Raw genomic sequence first — 18,218 nt, 5'->3', positions numbered from 1 at the left:
CCCTGTTTGGCTCTTCAAACTTTTGCAAAGTTTGCTGGGCAGGTGGTAATTGAAAGATCTTCACACCTGTTCCTGAGACATGTTCAGAGCATGGGGCTAAGCCCCTGCGCATCAAAGCACATTGCTCTCAAGCACCACATGTGACAGATCCTCTAGCTGGCTCCAATACATGCCACAGATGCTTCAATGCCTATGCAGAGCCACCCTCTGCATACTAACCCCTAACGTAACCCAATCGCTGCAGACAATGCCCCGCCAGTCCCATACCAACGGCATGCCACTCATTGCAGTCCTTGGAGTCCAGCTTGGCTCTTTCCAGAGCTAATCCATGCTTATCGGCGGCAATTGAGAAATGGCAGGCTGAGGAGGCCAAGCTGGAGGGAGGATGTAAAAATAAGCCTAGGATGGGAGACAGAGGAAGAATATTCCCTGGGAAAGATACAATTTGGCCTGCATCTTGCCTAGTCTGCAACTCCTGTGTCTTCCTGAATGATAAGACAGCATCCAGCAATGTACGTTTTGTTGGTGCCTGGCAAGAAATCTAAATGACAGCCACCACAGGAGTAACATGAGACTAAACACATCCACATTTTGCTGCCCTGGAACAGGACCCCCAAGTCTGCTGCCTGAGAATGGCGTTCTTTCGGAACCACTTTCTTGGTTGATGGCTGGCAGGTCTGGCACAGAGCAAACTAATCTGGTGGTGCAGTGGTTAGTGTGTCCAGATAGGATCTGGGAGACCCAAGCATGTATCTCCACTCTGTCACACACTCTCAGCCTAACCTACCATCCAGCATTGTTATGAGGATAAAATGAAGAGGAGAATAGCGTGGGATACTTTGGGTGCCCACTGGGGGAAAAGGTGGGGCACAACTGAAGTAAATAGATAAATATTCTTTCACTTGAACTCCTCGCACACCAAGTGTCTGACCCCACCTCCCAGTAATTGGGAAGAATATTTTAAAAGCACAACAAATGAACTTACTTTTCACTGTATAGTCTCTTTGAATCACAAATCTTATAAAATCTCATAAATCAGCTAACATCTCTGAAGATGAAGCAGCCTACACCCTCCGTCCGCCATCTTGCAAAAACTGTAAAATACATCCCCTGAGGTGCTTTCCCCCCCCTTGCCTTTAGTACTAAGTTTCCCCAAGGGTTAGAAGCTTCACTTGCTGATATCTGGACATGCTCTTCCAGTTTCCTAGGTCCTGCGCTTCTTTGCTAAAGCAGCCATCTTGCTAAAGCAGGTACCATTTTAAAAACCTCAGAGTGCAAAGCTAGTCTAGCTGGTCAAGCCGCTACCACTGTCTGCATCGTGGACTGAGGGTGACAAGCAGGAGATTGATGCAGGATGCATCCTTAGGAGCTGTGGCCTCTGAGGATGGGATGGGCACTGGATGTCCCCCATTCCCACTCCCTGAATTGTTACAGAAACTTAAGATACACTTTTACAAGCCAGTGTGGTGTAGTGGTTAAGAGCAGTGGTTTGGAGCAGTGGACTCTAATCTGGATAAATGGGTTTGATTCCGCACTCCTTCACATAAGCGGTGGACGCTAATCTGGTGAACTGGGTTGGTTTCCCCACTCCTACACATGAAGCCAGCTGGATGACCTTGGGCTAGTCACAGCTCTCTCAGCCTCACCTACCTCACAGGGTGTCCATTGTGGGGAGGGGAAGGTGATTGTAAGCCTGTTTGATTATTCCTTAAGTGGTAGAGAAAGTTGGCATATAAAAAAACAACTATTCTTCTTCTAAAAAATACACATCCACACAGTACCAGTTAATGATAATTTGGGCAAGTTGTATTCTTCAAAGTGGGGCCTCATTGCTTGGGAATTTTGTTGAATGAGAAGACTGCAATTCATACTTGCATGCATCCCTCTTGCATCTTTTCCACTCAGGCAGTGGAAATTGAGTTCAAGCCCATCCTTAGGCTGCTGGGTACTGCACTACCATGGTGTCACAGCAGTCCACGTTAGAAAAACCCACTGCAAATGACTGCTACAAGCACAAGGATAGCACAAAGTCCAACAATGAGTGAAGGTGACTCTAATTACTTTTCTCCCCATTTTACTTCCCAAGAGTTTCCAAGGCTATCCTGTTTTAATCTGAAGAAAACACTGCAAGGTGGATGAGGATGAAAGATCGTAAATTTTGTGTCTCTGGTCCCATCCTAAACACCATGGATCCTAAAGCTGCTCTTAGACTTAAGGCCTCTAGAGATATCCCATACGTTCTTTGAGCTGATAGTTATAAATACTACTGCACATAGATGTATACAGAACTTGGACCAATCCAGACAAAGGCAACGAAGTGACCAGAGCCCAGAGAAACATGTCCCATTTTCTGCCATTCTAGTCACCTGGGTCTTGATCTCTCCAGTATTCTCCAGATTTTTGTTCCCAGTTAAGGGTGTAGCTACTAGATTTTTCTGTCTTAGGCTGTAATTCATGGCCTCAAATATCTACTTTGTGTTGTCCTGAATGCATTTCTGGAACTAAGATTGTGAACTGAAGGAATCAATCTCCTGTAGTTTGTAGGACAAGCACTACTGCCACCTGCTGGAAATGCAATGCCACACACCCTCCCAGGCAGATATGATGGAAAACATCAGGCTTAACATCAGGAGTTCTTCAAGCAATTCCCCTACGGGCAAGACAAATTAGCCCGTTCTCCTGACAATATATCCCTGCATGCCAGGACAGAGGATGGGCTTATAAACAAGGAGCAAGAAATACCATGGGTGGGGATGAAAAAGAGAACAGGGAGTGCTCAACAGCCGAGTTGTACTTATTTTAGTCAACACTCTTAAATCAGAGGTTTAAATCACCTAGAAACAGCTGGTTTTAAATACATATGTTTCTGTTTAATATTCAAATACTTCTTCTACAATGATAGCAACAAACAGATTTACTACTGAGGCTTCATAGAACCTCAGAGGCTACACTGTAAGTTTCTTTAGTATCATTGCAATTTTACAAAATCATACACAACTGAAACAACTTTACACTCACAACTCCAAACAGGGTCTCTTTAACAAATAGGAGCCCTGCAAAGTTTTGCTATTTTGCAGACAGCTGCTGTTTGCGATTAAGCTAGAAGGCGCCAGTTCTTTCCAATGACTCTTTCTGCTTCAGTCTGCCCTTAGTGCCCCTGCTTCATTCTCACCCCACAAAAAAATAAACTTGCCATGCTACTAGTCACAGGTACTGAAGGGAAACCGCCATATTCAGAGGCAGTAAACCTCTAAACACCAGTGCCAGCAAGCAACAACAAGGTCTCTGTGGCCTGCTTGTAGACCTTCCAGGGAAACTGGTTAGCCACTGTGTAGAACAGGATGCAGGATGAGATGGACCACTGGTCTAATCCAGAAGGGCTCTCCTTATGTTCTTAAATCTTAACCATAAGCAAGGATTGGTAATAGTGACTGGGAAGAGCAGTATTCTCAGTGACATGGAACGTCAACGCCCATTCTTGTTTACTGGTAGGCAGACTCCTAAGTATATTCAGTCACTGAACCAATGGCAGGTGTCAGACAGTTCCTAGGCAAAATAAATGACCTGCCTTGGGTTCGAGATGCTCAGAACTGTGGGCATATAAAGATTTTACATAAATAAGAATAAGAGTTAAAGTTAGGTAGGTAGACTGGTGAATGATATCTAGGATGACCTGTCAGTCCCAGGCTCTCATTACCAAACCATACTAGAAGAACATGAGCACACACATGAACTTGCCTTTTATTCAGTCAGACCAAGGTCAGTATTGTCTAATCTGACTGGCAGCAGCTCTCCAGGGTCTCAGGCAGAGATCTTTCTCATCACCTATTACCTGGTCCATTTAACACAGGGGTGGGGAACATCAGGCCCGGGGGCCATTTAAGGCCCGCTAAATCATTTGGGCTGGCCCTTCGTGGGTCCTGGAAGATCTCTAGCTCAGAAGGATTTAAGATTGGTGATCCGCTTCCTCCTGAGGACAGGAATAGTCTCTATTCAAGGCAGATGTTAGTTTGTTTTGCTGAGAAAATGAACCTTTTTTCCCCTTGCAGAAGAGTCATTAGCTATGGAGCTGCTAGGACCGGCCAAAAAACTGTGTTAACCCTTTCCCACCCGGCCCGTGGAGAAACATATTCCCTCCGTACTACAAGAGGGCTGGGGCGGAAGTGGCAACAATGGAGGGGTTATAGGGGGCAGGGCCAGAATGAGCGAGGTGGGGGAGTTCTTAGCCAGTGTGTCCTCATTTCATCCCTGCAGGCAGAGGTAGCAGGAGCCGGCTGTAGAATCTGGCCCTGACCATGCGAAGTAGGAGCAACTCCTTCTTGGTAGCACAGAAGTGCACGACTTATTGTGCTGTACAATTCATGATGGTGCTTTGAATGAGGGGTTTCTTTTTAAACCAAAAAATCAGCATTGCATAAGAGGGTCATAACTTCAGTTTTAAGAGATGACATTTTTTATTTATCTTCAGATTACTATAAAGCTTCAACTGAAACTGAAACTTTAAAAGTAACCATCCAAATCTGATTTAGAAAGAAACAGATTTGTATCTGTCCTGCCCAGCTCCAGCTTTCTTTAACACCCACAGCTTTAGATGGTTCTTTAGCACCTTGAATTAAAAGGTCCAAATGTCTCTATTAATACCCTGGCGGGCCACAGCCTAAACCGTGTAAGCTGCACTGCTAGCCCCACCAGAATCATTTGTCACTGTCCAATTGTTCTGGGATTAGAGATAATACTCAGGACCTATTTTTCTTTCAGGGTTCCTTCTGACCATTACTTTACACCACAAAGCAAAGCAAGAAGAAAAAGACAACCAGCAGATTCTCCTTCAAGGGTCAGGCTAGGAAGGCACCAGACGTCACCCAGCATTGTGTATGAAGATACAAGACTTGCTCGCAGTGGGAAGAAACCCAAGAAGCTGTAAACTTATCACATGCTAAATGTCACTTGAAATGATTGAAGTGCCCGCGATTTCATCCTCACAGCGATAAACACCACAGCGAGCACAGCCGAATCTCCCATTAGGCAGCTGGGTGAGACAACAGATTTTTGGGGCTCCTTTTAAGGGCTGCAAGCTGTCTATTTGTTTATTTTTACACTTTTGACAGCATGGCAGGGGTGACGAGGCGCCATTTGGATTTTCTGCCTCAGGCACCAAAAGCGTCTGGTGCTGACCTTGGTAGCAACTCCATTTTCTGAGCGAGCAACAAGTTGGCAAAGCACTCCTCTGCCCATCTACAAAGAGCAATTGCCATACACTTGATATACGTGTATCCTACAGACTCCATTTGAAGCTGGAAAGCAAGTTATTTCCTTTTAACAATTTCAATACCTGGATTTCCAGGGCCAACTGTGATTTTTTCAAAAAGAATAGCCATAATAAACCAGCTCCACATTTGTAGCTGATTAAGAAAGAGAAGAGACATAAATATACCAAACTGGCCTAGATGTTTTCATGTCTATCAGAAACTCACTTCAATCCTGGACAAGTAAGAATGGATGAAATGCACAGGCAATTCCAAGAGATACTCACGTCCAAAAGAGATGGAAAGATCACAGCTATTGAACATGCTGGGGCACCCCCATTCTAGGTACCTGAGGGTCACCCACAAGCAGGTGGAGTGGCACTACTCAGATTAGATCTAGGTGGTTCATGATCTCAACAGGGGAGGAGATCCAGCCAAACTACTCTCTCGGCCTACAGAACCGATCTTTGTTACAAGAGGTGATACGGATACTAGTTTATACCCACGAGAATTGGGCTTTTTAGATACTCAAAATATGAGAATGATCGCCCAGCCAGAAAAGTAACTGGACTGAATAGTCATCTCCAAAAATCTGAAAGAAGGGCTCACAGCCCAGGGTCTGTGTTAGGCAGATCAAGACATGTTTGTGCTTTATTTAAACAGTATTTTTCAAATTAGTCATTAAAACTACATTTTTTAAAAGCTTCTGTGAGACACTTGGGGTGCTTTCACCCCAGATTTTCAATCCACTTTGCAGCTGGATTTCACTGTGTGAAATGGCAACATCCACTTGCAAACTATCGTTAAAGGGCACTGAAAATGGATTGAAGTGCATTATTCAGCATGTGTGAAAGTGCCCTTGGAGTCCTTTTTGAGGAGCATCGAAATGCCCACATAAATAAATATTTTGGAAATCCTTCATCAGCTGTCAATTACACATCCCAGGAGAGCAAAGAATATGCAGCCCCATCCTGTGCACATTCTCAATGAATACACAGCTTTAAATTTATTCCATCACACAACAGCACATGTCAAAAGCTACAAGACACATGAGAGCAAACACACACACCTGCTTGTAAGAAAAGACACTTTCAGCCATTACAACCATGTTACCTAAGCAATGGGGAGGGGCCGTGGCTCAGTGGCAGAGCATCTGCTTGGACATGCAGAAGGTCCCAGGTTCAATCCCCAGCGTCTCGTTAAAGGGACTAGGCAAGAAGGTGATGTGAAAGACTCTGCCTGAGACCCTGGAGAGTAGACAATACTGACTTTGATGGACCAAGGGTCTGATTCAGTAGAAGGCAGCTTCATGTGTTCATGTATAATCTACAATACCGCTGAATCGCATGGTCCCACATGGATTTCAATGAGACGATTTTTATGTGCACGCAACTTCAGAGCTCAAGACAAAAAACGTTTCCAGAGACCTACACGAATTGCCCTCTTCGCAAAAAGTAGCAACTGCGCATACCAGATGCATTGCTAGCAGTGTGTGGTGTGCTTTTGTTAGTGGGCTCCCAGTACACATGGCTGCAATATCTCAACAAAAAGAAGAAGAAAGGCCTTATCAGCCAAAACACGGCTGCTTTAAAAACCGGACAGGGAACCAGCACTGGAATCAATGCCGCTGGAAACCCTACGCTCAACCAGACCGCCGCTGAAGGTAATGCAAGCATCCATTGCCTGCACCCAGAACAAAAGAATCCCATTTGCGCCATGAAGCTTAGCATCTAGAGCTACCGGGTCGCGACTTGACGGCCTGCGGAGACACGGGCGGAAACTTCAGCCACTCCCGGCAGCAGCTCCACGGGAGCAACGCCTTGAAAACACTGCCTTCAGCTGACTCGTGACCGAGCGCCCTACCCTGCGCCGTGCACAACCACGCACCGCCGGGCTCCAGCCGCGGAGACCTTCGCCACGAGCGCGGCCGCTTTCTGCAAAGCGCCGGCCTTCAGCGTCTCCAGCTGGTCCTTCTGCGTCACTGCGCTGCCTCCCAGCTTAATGATGCAGTCCACGGCTGCCATCGCACCGGTGCAGCAGCCCCGCGCGGGGTTCACCCTGCAGTCGCCGCCCTCTAGGCGACGTCACTTCCCGACCCAATTAACCCTTGAAGATAATTCACAGTGGGTGAATGAAGATAATTCACTGTGGGTGAATAAATGAATGAAGATAATTCATAGTGGGTGAATGAAGATAATCCACAGTGGGTCGCCGTGTTAGTCTGTCTGCAGTAGTAGAAAAGGGCAAGAGTCCAGTAGCACCTTAAAGACTAACAAAAAATATTTTCTGATAGGGTAGGAGCTTAAAAGTTTATGGGAGATAGTATTAAATGCAGTCGTAGAAAAGGGCAAGAGTCCAGTAGCATCTTAAAGACTAACAAAAATATTTTCTGGTAGGGTAGGAGCTTTCATACCCTACCAGAAAATATTTTTGTTAGTCTTTAAGGTGCTACTGGACTCTTGCCCTTTCCTACTAATTAACCCTTTGCACGTCCAAGCCGATGGAGGAGATTGATGCCCAGGGTTGCGAGGCAGGCTACTCCAGGCGGGCTGCAGGTTTAGGGCGTGCGCGGTCAAGGTGCTCCGCGCCCGACAAGAATAGCAGGTCGCCAGGTGCAATTTGAAGCATCGCAGTACAGGTGTGGTTGACGGGAGACGCGGCGTCTGATACAAAGCCTCCTTTGTGGGGAATTTCAGCGGCTCAAGGATCATTTATATTGTGCTTTGTGGCAATTATTCCTTATGCCTTTAAATTATTCCTTATGCCTTTATTCCTTATGCCTTTGGGTGCCCATCGCTCTGTCCCTGATCAAACGAGGCACAGTTTCCTTCATTTCGCTTTTGAAATAAAAACCGGCGTCCTGATCCCAAACCTAATCCTAACCATTCGGAAATGCACACCTACGTGGGGGTAGAGCTCGTTGAATATAATACAACTTACTTCTAAGTAGACATGCCGGGGGTTGCACTGTTGGTTTCCTTTTGCCACTGTTCCTGCCTTTCCTCCCTCCCCCATGTTGTCTCCCGCACAGTCAGACTGTCATCTCCATGGGGGCAGGGACCTGTCGCCCCCCTCCCTTTTTGCTAATGCTATTTTTGTAAAGCGCGATATACATTAATGGGGTGGTGATGATCGAACTCTGCACGCGCTCATTGGTACTCTAGCGCCAGGCAACCAGGAGCTTTAATCTGGGGAGTGCCTGACATCCTCGGTGAATGAAGACCAACTGAGCTGAAGAAACGCACGGAGGTAACTGAAACAGAACCGATTCGTCCTGATATCCAGAAAATAGAAGCACAGGGAAAGCAGCGTAAATGGTCCATGGCCTCATCACTATTGTATTACGATGAGCATCTTGGTCCTATTCTTCTCAAACCAAGGATACGAATTTATTAGTGGTCCCTTAGTGCATCCTCTTGCAAAACCTGTGGCTGGCTGCAGGTGGTGTCTGTTAAGATGATGTCAGCGGAAGACATGAGTGGCGATTAGCTTGGAGCCCCACCGTTTCTAGGATCTGCGCTGGTGGGTGTTTTGTTATCTCTGGGGGCTGATGCTGGTACGTTTGGGGAGAAACATCGGGGTGGATTGTGTAGTCCAGTTTGCATCTTGTAGTGCATGCTGATGTAGTGGTCAGGGGGTGGATTGCTGCAAACGGGTCAGTGTTTTTCTTCTGGGATGAACGGAAGTGTGGCGATGGATTGAGAGTTTGCGTTTTTCGACAAAATTCACTGCTGTGTTTTCATTGTAGTTCTTCAAGAGAAGTGCAGAAATGCACCAGTGCTCAGTTGTAATTGTCCTCCTGATCTGGTAATCGGTGGTATACCCTTAGGAATTTGGAGGCTCTGTTTAGCTGTCATAGGCCATTTATGCATGGGAGGGTTTTGCCTTGGATTTGCCGCTCAGTAGATGCACATTTTTCCCATCCAAATTCTCAGAAATAAAAAATAAGCCCCTCTGCAGAGTTTTGAGAATTCTGATAGGGAAAATGTGCATCTAGACAGTGGCAAATCCAAGGCAAAACCTTCCGTGCATAAATGGCCATAGATAGATCTAGCAGTAAGAATTATCTCTCGTGCACGTGAATTTGCCTAGTCCTCTTTCTAAACTGTCTAACAATGCAGTTCTATGCAGAGCCCATGCTTAGACTGGAGTTACTCTGCATCGGATTGCACTGTAAACCAGCGTTTCTCATCATCTCTTGTAGCAGTAATATTATGTTTTTTATTACAAAAATAGTACTTTCAGGCTCTTCAGAATGCTTCAGGAGGTCATCGAGTACAAAAAAGAGGAGAGAGAGAAAAAGATGTGTCAGGGTATGATGCAAAAAGGCATAATGGAAGTCTGCAGTTTGTAGATGCTTTACCATGGAGAGCAGGGAGTGTTACGGACTTCTATTGAGTGGATGGTGCACCAAGGGCTACAGGGACAAAGAAGCTGAAGAAAAATGTCTTCTTCCCTTTAAAATGCAATTTAAAAAAACAGGCATCATTCTGACGCCTGAAAAAGTAATCAGGACACCTGGGTCTCTCTTGTAAGGCACAGCAGAAGTAAAACTTGGGCTTGTAGTGGTGGATCCCTTGTATGAATTATGCTTTGTGTGAAGAAGGGCTTCATTTTCTCTGTTCTAAACCTCCTCCCAATCCTCTTCATTGGGTGATGCTCAGTTACTATGAGAGACTGAGAGATGTCTCTTTCCTCACCATTCCTAATTTTACTGTACTCAATTTTTGTTAAAGAAAACCTGTCCCTTAAGGTGCTCTAATCCTTCCATTTGACTTTTTGCTGTCTTTTCCAGCTCTCTGAGATCTTCATATTAGAACTGTACACAGTATTCTAAATGTGGTGGTGGCAGCGATGTAAATAACAGAATTTTGATAACTGTCATTTTATTTTCAACCCCATCACTTTAAATTGGTGCTACCAGGGATTGAACCCAGCATCTTTGGGATACAAGGTACGTGCTCTGCCACTGACTTATGGCCTGAAAGCAATTTCAAGCTTTCATAGGCAGTCAGGCCAGAATCCATCTGGGACTCTGAATTATTATACTAGTTTTGGCTGGTCCTCCCATCGATGGTTGTTGACTTGTTCCATTAGACTGGGTTAAAATGTAGAGGAATGTATGACTGTGCAGACTGAAGAAGCTGATGTTCTATGACAGTGATGGCGAACCTTTTAGAGACCGAGTGCCCAAACTGCAACCAAAAACCCACTTATTTATCGTCGAGTGCCAATGCAGCAATTTAACCTGAATACCACCCCCAGAGGGGGCCCAGAGGGAGAGGCTAGGGTTGCCAAGTTCCTCTTTGCCATGAGTGGGAGGTTTTTGCGCCTGAGGAGGGCGGGGTTTGGGGAAGGACTTCAGTGCCATAGAGTCCAATTGCCAAAGTGGCAATTTTTTCCAGGGGAACTGATCTCTATTGGTTGGAGATCACTTGTAATAGGAGGAGATCTCCAGCTAGTACCTGGAGATTGGCAACTAGTTCCTTAGTGTTTTCTCTCTACATATCAAGACAAATGGAAAGGTGTTTGGAGGATGGCTTGTGGGCACTTCAAAGGTGGAATAGGACTGCACGCCCCTCCGCCCGCACAGACCCAGAGGGCGCCGGAGAAGCCGCTGGAGGGAAAGAAGGAAGGAAGGAAAGAAGGGAAGGGAGAAGGAAAGGGAAGGGAGGGAGGGAGAGAAAGAAAGAAAAAGAGAGAGAAAGGGAGAAGGAAATGGAGCAAGGGAGAGAAAGAAAAGTAGGGAAAGAAAAGGACAGAGGGAGACAGAAAAAGAAAGAGGCCATTTATGCATGGGAGGTTTTGCCTTGGATTTGCCACTCGGTGGGGCGTGGCGGCGGCGGCAGGCTAGTGAGAGGCGAGCAGGGTAGGGCAGAGGACGCCTCCTTCGCACCCACCGGCCAGCCACGCCCCTCCACCCGCACAGGCCCAGAGGGCGCCGGAGAAGCCGCCGGCCATGCCGAGTGTGGGCGCTCGGCTTCTGTTCCCCGCTCTCCCATCCACCTGGCCGGCCACGCACGCTCCAGTGGCGGCAATGGCGGCAGCTTCTGTGGGAGAGTCCGGGGGCCACCGCCAATGATGTCGGAGGTTCCCCACCCCTGGGCTACAGCCTCCCCCATCCGGGGCAGGGCAGAGCCGGAAAGGCCAGCGGCTTGGAGGACCCGCCCGTGCCGGCAGAGAGGGCTACGAGTGCCGGAAGTGGCACCCGTGCCATAGGTTCGCCAACACGGTTCTATGACTTACAATACCATCCTTGGAACACTTGCCTTGGAATATGCCCCATCAAATAGGCTTTAGGATCCTCAGGAGATCAACCTAGGATTGTTCTGTAATGTGTGGAACTATTGAACTAACACCTACCTCTTTGCACTGCTTGTCCCTTGCAGTATTTTGTCTGCCTGCTGCGCAGAGTTTCTCCCTGTTGATTGAACAGATAAAGGTCCAAAGAATTAATGACTGCAAGAGTTACATCCTTTTTCCAAGGTAGGGTGCTCCTCTTGAAGTTTATTCCCCCTCCCCTGGGGGGCAACTTTTGATCTACAATGTTTTAGGGGGCCATAACGTCAGAGAGAGTTACACCCACTCTAAGTGGGTCATATTCCTCAAATCTGAACAATCCGAAGGAGTCCCAAGTTATTGCTTTAAAACTTGACTGACAATTCCTTTGTGGACTTGGGGTTGTTGAAGATAACAAGGAAGATGTGCTCTCATTGTCAACAGTATACTGTGGTTAAACAGAAGAGCATGTTTAGCTGTGGATGGTGGACAATAACATTATTCTAATGCAGAGAAAGATGACCTTTATGGCCCTAGTGTTGCCACCACCCCGAGTCTATCTGTGAAGATTTTGGGGTCAGCTGGGGTTGGGAGACGAGGGTTGTCTGTGGCCTGACACATTGGGAGTACTGTGAAGAACTGGCTCCATGGTGTGGCACTCTGCCTTGCAACATGGGTGCTAAGGATTGCCTACCCTTGAGTCATTGAAAATGATCTGTGGTGCTCCACAAAGGAGAATTTGCTGATCTTCTTCCCTGTTCTCTGTTTCAGGCTCCTGTGGTGCTCATGCGACACATCTGAGAAACCATGAAATTCTTGTCTCTTGCTGCCGTTATCTGGTGTGTCCTAGTACCGCCATCTGAGGCCACCAAGGTGTGGAAGCGAGAGGGTTGGTAGAGGGTTTTTAAAAGGCACTAAATGCAAGAGAGGGGACAGGCATTGCACCGAGGACTCGTTGTGTCATGTTCTAGCCGCAGTCATGAACGTCAAGATCCTGTTGCTTTTAATAGGAGAGATGCTTAAACACACTTGCTTAAAATTGCTCCTGATGCTAATGGAGCTCTTGCCTGATTCGCATGGGCTAGGTTATTATGCCCATTTTTATATTTTATGCTGTCTTTATATTTAAATTTTTTCAATGGACTGCAGAACAGTGTGTGCCTATTGGAAGCTTCTCTGTCCATTGAAAGCTTGCACTTTCTTGCACTTATGCAGTCAAAGATATTGTCTTGTCCTTTTGCAACTGTGTGGTAGAGATAACTTGATGGTTGCTGAAAGATGAATGATGCTCCCAGCAATCCCATGCCTATTGCTTTGGAAGTAAGCCATACTGAAAGCAGTGATAACTTCTGAGCAATCACTTATCGTAAACCTGTAATCCATGGGTTTCTGTTGGATGCTCTCTAGTTGAGCTCCAGCTAAGCACAACTTGAGACTCGCCTTTTGGGAATAGGAAGAATTAATTTTTATTCCTGCAAGACCTTGAGGATGCTAGATCCATGTGGGATTTAGCTTTTAATGGGATGATTTGGACACAGTTAATTGTGCAGGAGAGAAAGACTGCTAGTTAACACACATCACGGCCCTATTGTATCTCCTGTGATGGGTCAGAATATTTTCACAAGTATTCCTTACGGTGCTGACATTCTGTTCTGTATCTGTAGAGCTTTGAGGACATCCGCTGCAAGTGCATCTGCCCCCCATACAGGAACATCAGCGGGCAAATTTATAAGAAGAATGTGTCACAGAAAGACTGGTAAGTCAGCCTCCAGCAACAGCATCCAAGCCAGGGGCAGATTGTCCCTGGCATATACAGAGAAGGTTCCCTGGATGGCCACTGGAGGCCAGGAGCAAGCCCAGCAGCAGCTCCAGTGCTGGCAACCCTCCAAAGACTGCTCATCTTGGACATACCCACCGGCAATGATAAGGAGCCTAAGTCCATCATTGCTACCAGTGGCTGAGCTGAGAGGCCCCTGTGGGGCTACCAGCTCCACAGAGGCCACTCAGTTTCTTTCTAGGCTGTTTTAATGTCCCATGGCCCCCAAGTGTGTAGCAAATGTCCTCTATAAGTTGGGAACCCTAGTTTTTCATCTGACCGTTCCTGAAGACTTTCTAGCTCGAACCCAGTTATAAGTCTTGGCTAGTGTGAATAGCTAGAATCTATAATTTTCCTTTCCTGATACTTACGCTGAAATGCACATCAGAAAGATACATTCAAGATCACAGATTTGTTTATTTTCTTTGAACCATTTCTATCCTGCCTTCTCATTGGACTGAAGGCGGTGAAGGGTGTAGCAACCAAGTTGTGGGGACTTAAATAATAGTCCAATTAACAGCATTAAAACAGATTAAAATGCACACATTACCTGATTGTCAATAAACGTCATTCCCTTGATCAGCAATGCCAATCGTAACAGTTTCAGAACCAGAGCCTTGCATGGTGTTATATAGGGAAATTGTTTTGGAATCATGTGTACCGAAATAACTCAAAATGGCTACTCTGACTTTATGAAACACACTTCTGTGGACATTTTAATGTTTGATGTTTCCTTCATAATTTGCACTTCCAAAATCTTGATGGAGAAAGAAACAGGCAGCAGTGAGTTTAGTTCCCTATGCCCTGTCATTTCATAGAGCATCTTCTGCATTAAGAAAAGCTGGGAAGAGCCTGTTCAGAATCTCCTTTAGTAAGGGAGGAATCCTGAGTCCCTGTTAAAGTGTGGTGTAGAGCTTGCTAGTGAATTCTAATTTAGTGGCAGGTGCTGATATGCTACTTCCAAATTCCCTCTTTATACATTTGAGCCAGTGCTGTTTCCCAACTGGCTTATTCAAATATCTCCTCCTCGGGATCCCACACTTTCTTCTGTCCTCCATGGCACAGGACATCCTCCACTGATCCTTGTTTCTCGCCATTGCAGTAACTGCCTGCACGTGGTGGAACCAATGCCCGTGCCAGGAAATGATGTTGAAGCCTACTGCCTGCTATGTGAGTGCAAGTATGAAGAACGGAGCACCACCACCATCAAGGTACAAGACAAGCCCGTGGTTTATACAAGACAGTTATGCCCCTTGGTCCCTCCTGACTCTGTTCAACAAACCACTGCCCCTGTTGGCAATTTTCAGGAAGCAGAGAGATGCAAAGGGTGGGGGATCCACCTACAAAGGAGGTAAGGAACTGTGTGCAGAGCCTGTGGAATCCACTTTGATACAGAAGAAGCCTAGATGGAGAGAATGGAGCAGTTCCATGACCTTTGTGCTTCTGAAAGCCACAATTGGTAGTGAACACATAAAGCTGCCTTATACTGAATCGGACCCTTGGTCCATCAAAGCCAATATTGTCTACTCAGACCGGCGGCGGCTCTCCAGGGTCTCAGGCAGTGGTCTTTCACATCACCTGCTTGCCTAGTCCCTTTAACTGGAGATGCCAGGGATTGAACCTGGAACCTTCTGCATGCCAAGCAGATGTTCATCCACTGAGCCACAGCCCCTCCCCATGCTTATGTGCATCTTGTGTTGAGGCTGTAGTTGAGGCCAAGGATATGCTTATGGGGTGCTGATGTGGCCACAACAGAGTAATGTTCCTTACTAGTGAATGCAACAGCCAGTTCCTTGGAGGCCATGCCAGAAATCCGTGGTGCTCACATGCAGCGACCGTGACTGCATTTGAGAAGTCATGCCTTAAATTAATTCTATAGGCTGTTGGGAAACAGCTGAACTCATTATTTAGTTGTGTAGGTTTTGGGAAGCTTAATCTAAGGTGCTTGCTGTCTTGGTTCAGGCATATATGTCTCCTCGCCATTCTGGAGCTACATACATTGGCATTCTCCCCAGCTGAGATGATTTCTTTCTAATGTAGTATAAGCTTTGGGGCATGTGATTTTTTTTTTTTAAGTGATGGCTTAAGAGTCCAGAATCCTTGATTATCTGTTGCTGTGCCTGCTCACATACAGTTCATAATCATCATTTACCTCTCGGTGGTTGGAGCCCTGCTTCTCTACATGGCCTTTCTGATGCTGGTTGACCCCTTGATCCGCAAGCCCGACGCCTACACCCAGCCACTGCGCAACGAGGAAGAGAGCGAGGTATGTGTGACAGAACAGGGCTGCTCTTGGTGGTGACTGGCCTGTGGGCTGCATTGGGGAAGTTAGATTGTGTGGAGGGTAACACCATACCTCAAAGTTTTGTTGCCCCCAAATAAGCAGCTGGAATAGAGGGGACTTAGATTTTCACCTCAGATTGTGGGTACACATGAACACATGAAGCTGCTTTATACTGAATCAGACTCTTGGTCCATCAAAGTCAGTATTGTCTACTCAAACCGGCAGCGGCTCTCCAGGATCTCAGGCAGGGGTCTTTCACATCACCTACTTGCCCAGTCCCTTTAACTGGAGCTGCCGGGGATTGAACCTGGGACCTTCTGCATGGCAAGCAGAGGCTCTACCACTGAGCCACAGCCCCCACTTTCTGTCTGCTGCAACCCCAAAACATTAGTGATCTTTGAACATGTTCTAAGACTTTGGGAAATATATTTTCAGTCAGATTTGCTATTCACTCTTTTGAGAGCAGCATTCTATCCAGACCTTTGAAAATACCAGTTGTAAAGGTTCTATGCTCTCTGGCAAATAGAGGTCTTTCATTGCCAGATTCAATGCTACATGCATGATGTTCCATCTGCAAAACACATGAGAGCTGCCAGCAAGATATAATGGGTAGAGTACTTGTCTAGGATCTGGAAGACCCAGGTTCAAATCCACACTCTGACATGTAGCTCACTGGGTGAACTTGTCTGAGTGTGTGTGTTTGCTTGTTTTGATGATAAAATGGGCAAGAGAAAACCATGTACTCTTTGACCTCCATGGAAGAAGGGTGAGGTGAAAATGTACAAGATGGATAGATATGCATGGAACCCATATTATATTGATCCATATAACCATAATGATTTTGTTTATTTAATTTTCAAATGTATATGCCACCGTCTCTGGCCAAAAAGCCCTTCGAAGAGGTTTTGCTCCATACAGACAGAGACCTAGAGGTCTGGAGTCAAATCGTTTTAGAGGTTGATGTGACATGCAGGGCCCAAGCATTATTTTTTTAGACTCGGTAACATGTCCCCCACATACTGACACCACAAGCCTTCCTCCCATAGATACAATCTCAGGGGCCATGAAAAAAGTTTGTTTTAATTATGAAATTACTGTTACATGTTCTATATTTCTGCAGAAATTTGCTACTTTTGTTTAATAATAAAACCCTGCCTGAGAGTCTTGTCAGTTTCACTCACACAGTCTTAATTTAACTGCACAAGCACTCTTTGTTCTAGAGAAGGGCCTTAGTCTGGGGCAGGAGGCCCAGCAGTTAAGGTTGCCAGGTCCCTCTTCACCACTGGTGGGAGATTTTTGGGGCGGAGCCTGAGGAGGGCGGGGTTTGTGGCATTGAAGTCCCTCTCCTCCCCAGAGTTCAATTGCCAAAGCGGCCATTTTTCTCCAGGTGATCTGATCTCTATCGGTTGGAGATCAGTTGAATTAGCAGGAGATCTCCTGCTACTACCTGGCAGTTGGCAACCCTACCAGCAGTTCAGAATGTTACTTGAGATTGCTGCTCTAACGCTGCTTCTGATTGGCTGCAGCAAATCTGGATGATTGGTACGAATGACCTGGATGATAGGTACAAGGAAATAAGTTTCTTTAAATATCCTCAGGCATGATCTACAATTTACCCTCTGTTTTCCCCTTGTGCTAATGGGGATTGTAACCTGGGCTGTTGCTGGGCCCCTCTGGACCACAGCAGATTGTACCATCACTCCATATGGAGCCCTGGTGACAGGGAGCTTGTATGGCTGAGGGTGATTTTAGGTTATTGCTGTTATTGGTGGCAAATGTCTATCACTTCAGTGTTTCTTAGTCGTTCTTCAGTCTCATGCCACAAAATGTAATTGATAGTTGTAAGAACATGGTTAAGGAGGATTTATTATTACCATTGCATGGTGACTTTGAATTTTTGCAGGAATAGGAAACTGCTCTTCCCCTCTGAAGAATGTTGGGAAGATGTCACTCCATTATGGTTTCCTTGTGATTTATGTTTACAACGAAGTATCTATGTGAAGTGATGCATTTTGCTAGAGTTCCCCTTTCACTTGACAACCCAGTTCTTCAATGCCACTTTTCCCACCTGCTGGTCACCTTTGATTCTTCCCCCCCCCCCCTTGCCTTTCAGGATGCCCATTCGTTGGCAGCCGTGCGACCTTCTGCCAGCACCAGGGCAAACACGGTGCTGGAGAGAGTGGAAGGAGCTCAGCAACGGTGGAAGCGTCAGGTGCAGGAGCAGAGGAAGACTGTCTTTGATCGGCACAAAATGCTCAGTTAGAGCTCACAGGGAGTTCCCACTCCTGGAGGGAACAGCCTCTGTGGGTTAGCTGCGCAGATGATACCGGTTAGCCAGTGCAAAAGAAGCTTGTAGCTTGAATCTGTTGCACCTTCCCTTCTTGATTTGTTTGTTGTTGTTTTTCAAAGAGTAAGCGAGGTTGAAGCAAGAGCCATGGGCTGCACATCCCAAAAGTATTTTAGTGCTGTGACCTACTGGGGTGGATCACTGGAAGCCTGTATCTCACTTAACACTCCCCCCCCCCCAAAAAAAAGATTACCTCCATGCTTTTCCCCTCCCTAGAATAGCCTACAGGACTTCATTGGGGTTATA

The 18,218-nt window shown here is 46.3% G+C and overlaps 2 protein-coding genes and 1 non-coding gene across 3 annotated transcripts in view; 1 reads left to right on the top strand and 2 right to left on the bottom strand.

The window, feature by feature from the left end:
* Positions 1-7,270, bottom strand: part of LOC130473328 (uncharacterized) — a 38,351-nt gene extending 31,081 nt beyond the window's left edge. Inside the window, exon 1 of the mRNA XM_056844851.1 lies at positions 7,110-7,270. Within this exon, the coding sequence (XP_056700829.1) occupies positions 7,110-7,270 (161 nt within the window). The remainder of the gene's footprint in view (positions 1-7,109) is intronic.
* Positions 7,271-11,612: 4,342 nt separating this feature from the next.
* On the top strand, positions 11,613-17,943 carry TMEM9 (transmembrane protein 9). Its single transcript, XM_056844551.1, has 6 exons — positions 11,613-11,732; positions 12,297-12,398; positions 13,190-13,281; positions 14,444-14,552; positions 15,476-15,607; positions 17,739-17,943. Exons 2-6 carry the CDS (start codon positions 12,333-12,335, stop codon positions 17,886-17,888), a joined length of 549 nt encoding a protein of 182 aa, XP_056700529.1. The 5' UTR covers positions 11,613-11,732; positions 12,297-12,332; the 3' UTR covers positions 17,889-17,943.
* Positions 15,912-15,983, bottom strand: TRNAG-GCC (transfer RNA glycine (anticodon GCC)). Its single transcript has one exon. It is a non-coding gene; the product is annotated as a tRNA-Gly (tRNA).
* Positions 17,944-18,218: the final 275 nt, after the last annotated feature.

The sequence above is a fragment of the Euleptes europaea genome, chromosome 2 (genome assembly GCF_029931775.1).
Source record: "Euleptes europaea isolate rEulEur1 chromosome 2, rEulEur1.hap1, whole genome shotgun sequence".
Classification (NCBI taxonomy): Eukaryota; Metazoa; Chordata; class Lepidosauria; order Squamata; family Sphaerodactylidae; genus Euleptes; species Euleptes europaea.
Note: the sequence above shows the minus strand (reverse complement) of the source record. Positions and strands in the feature narration are given on the sequence as shown.

Bases quoted from the DNA above. Each gene is read 5' to 3' on its own strand.
- TMEM9 (XM_056844551.1), top strand. From the start codon at position 12,333: ATGAAATTCTTGTCTCTTGCTGCCGTTATCTGGTGTGTCCTAGTACCG. The intron at 12,399-13,189 runs GTGTGGAAGCGA...CTGTATCTGTAG, and splicing joins CGCCATCTGAGGCCACCAAG to AGCTTTGAGGACATCCGCTG. The intron at 15,608-17,738 runs GTATGTGTGACA...CTTGCCTTTCAG, and splicing joins GCAACGAGGAAGAGAGCGAG to GATGCCCATTCGTTGGCAGC.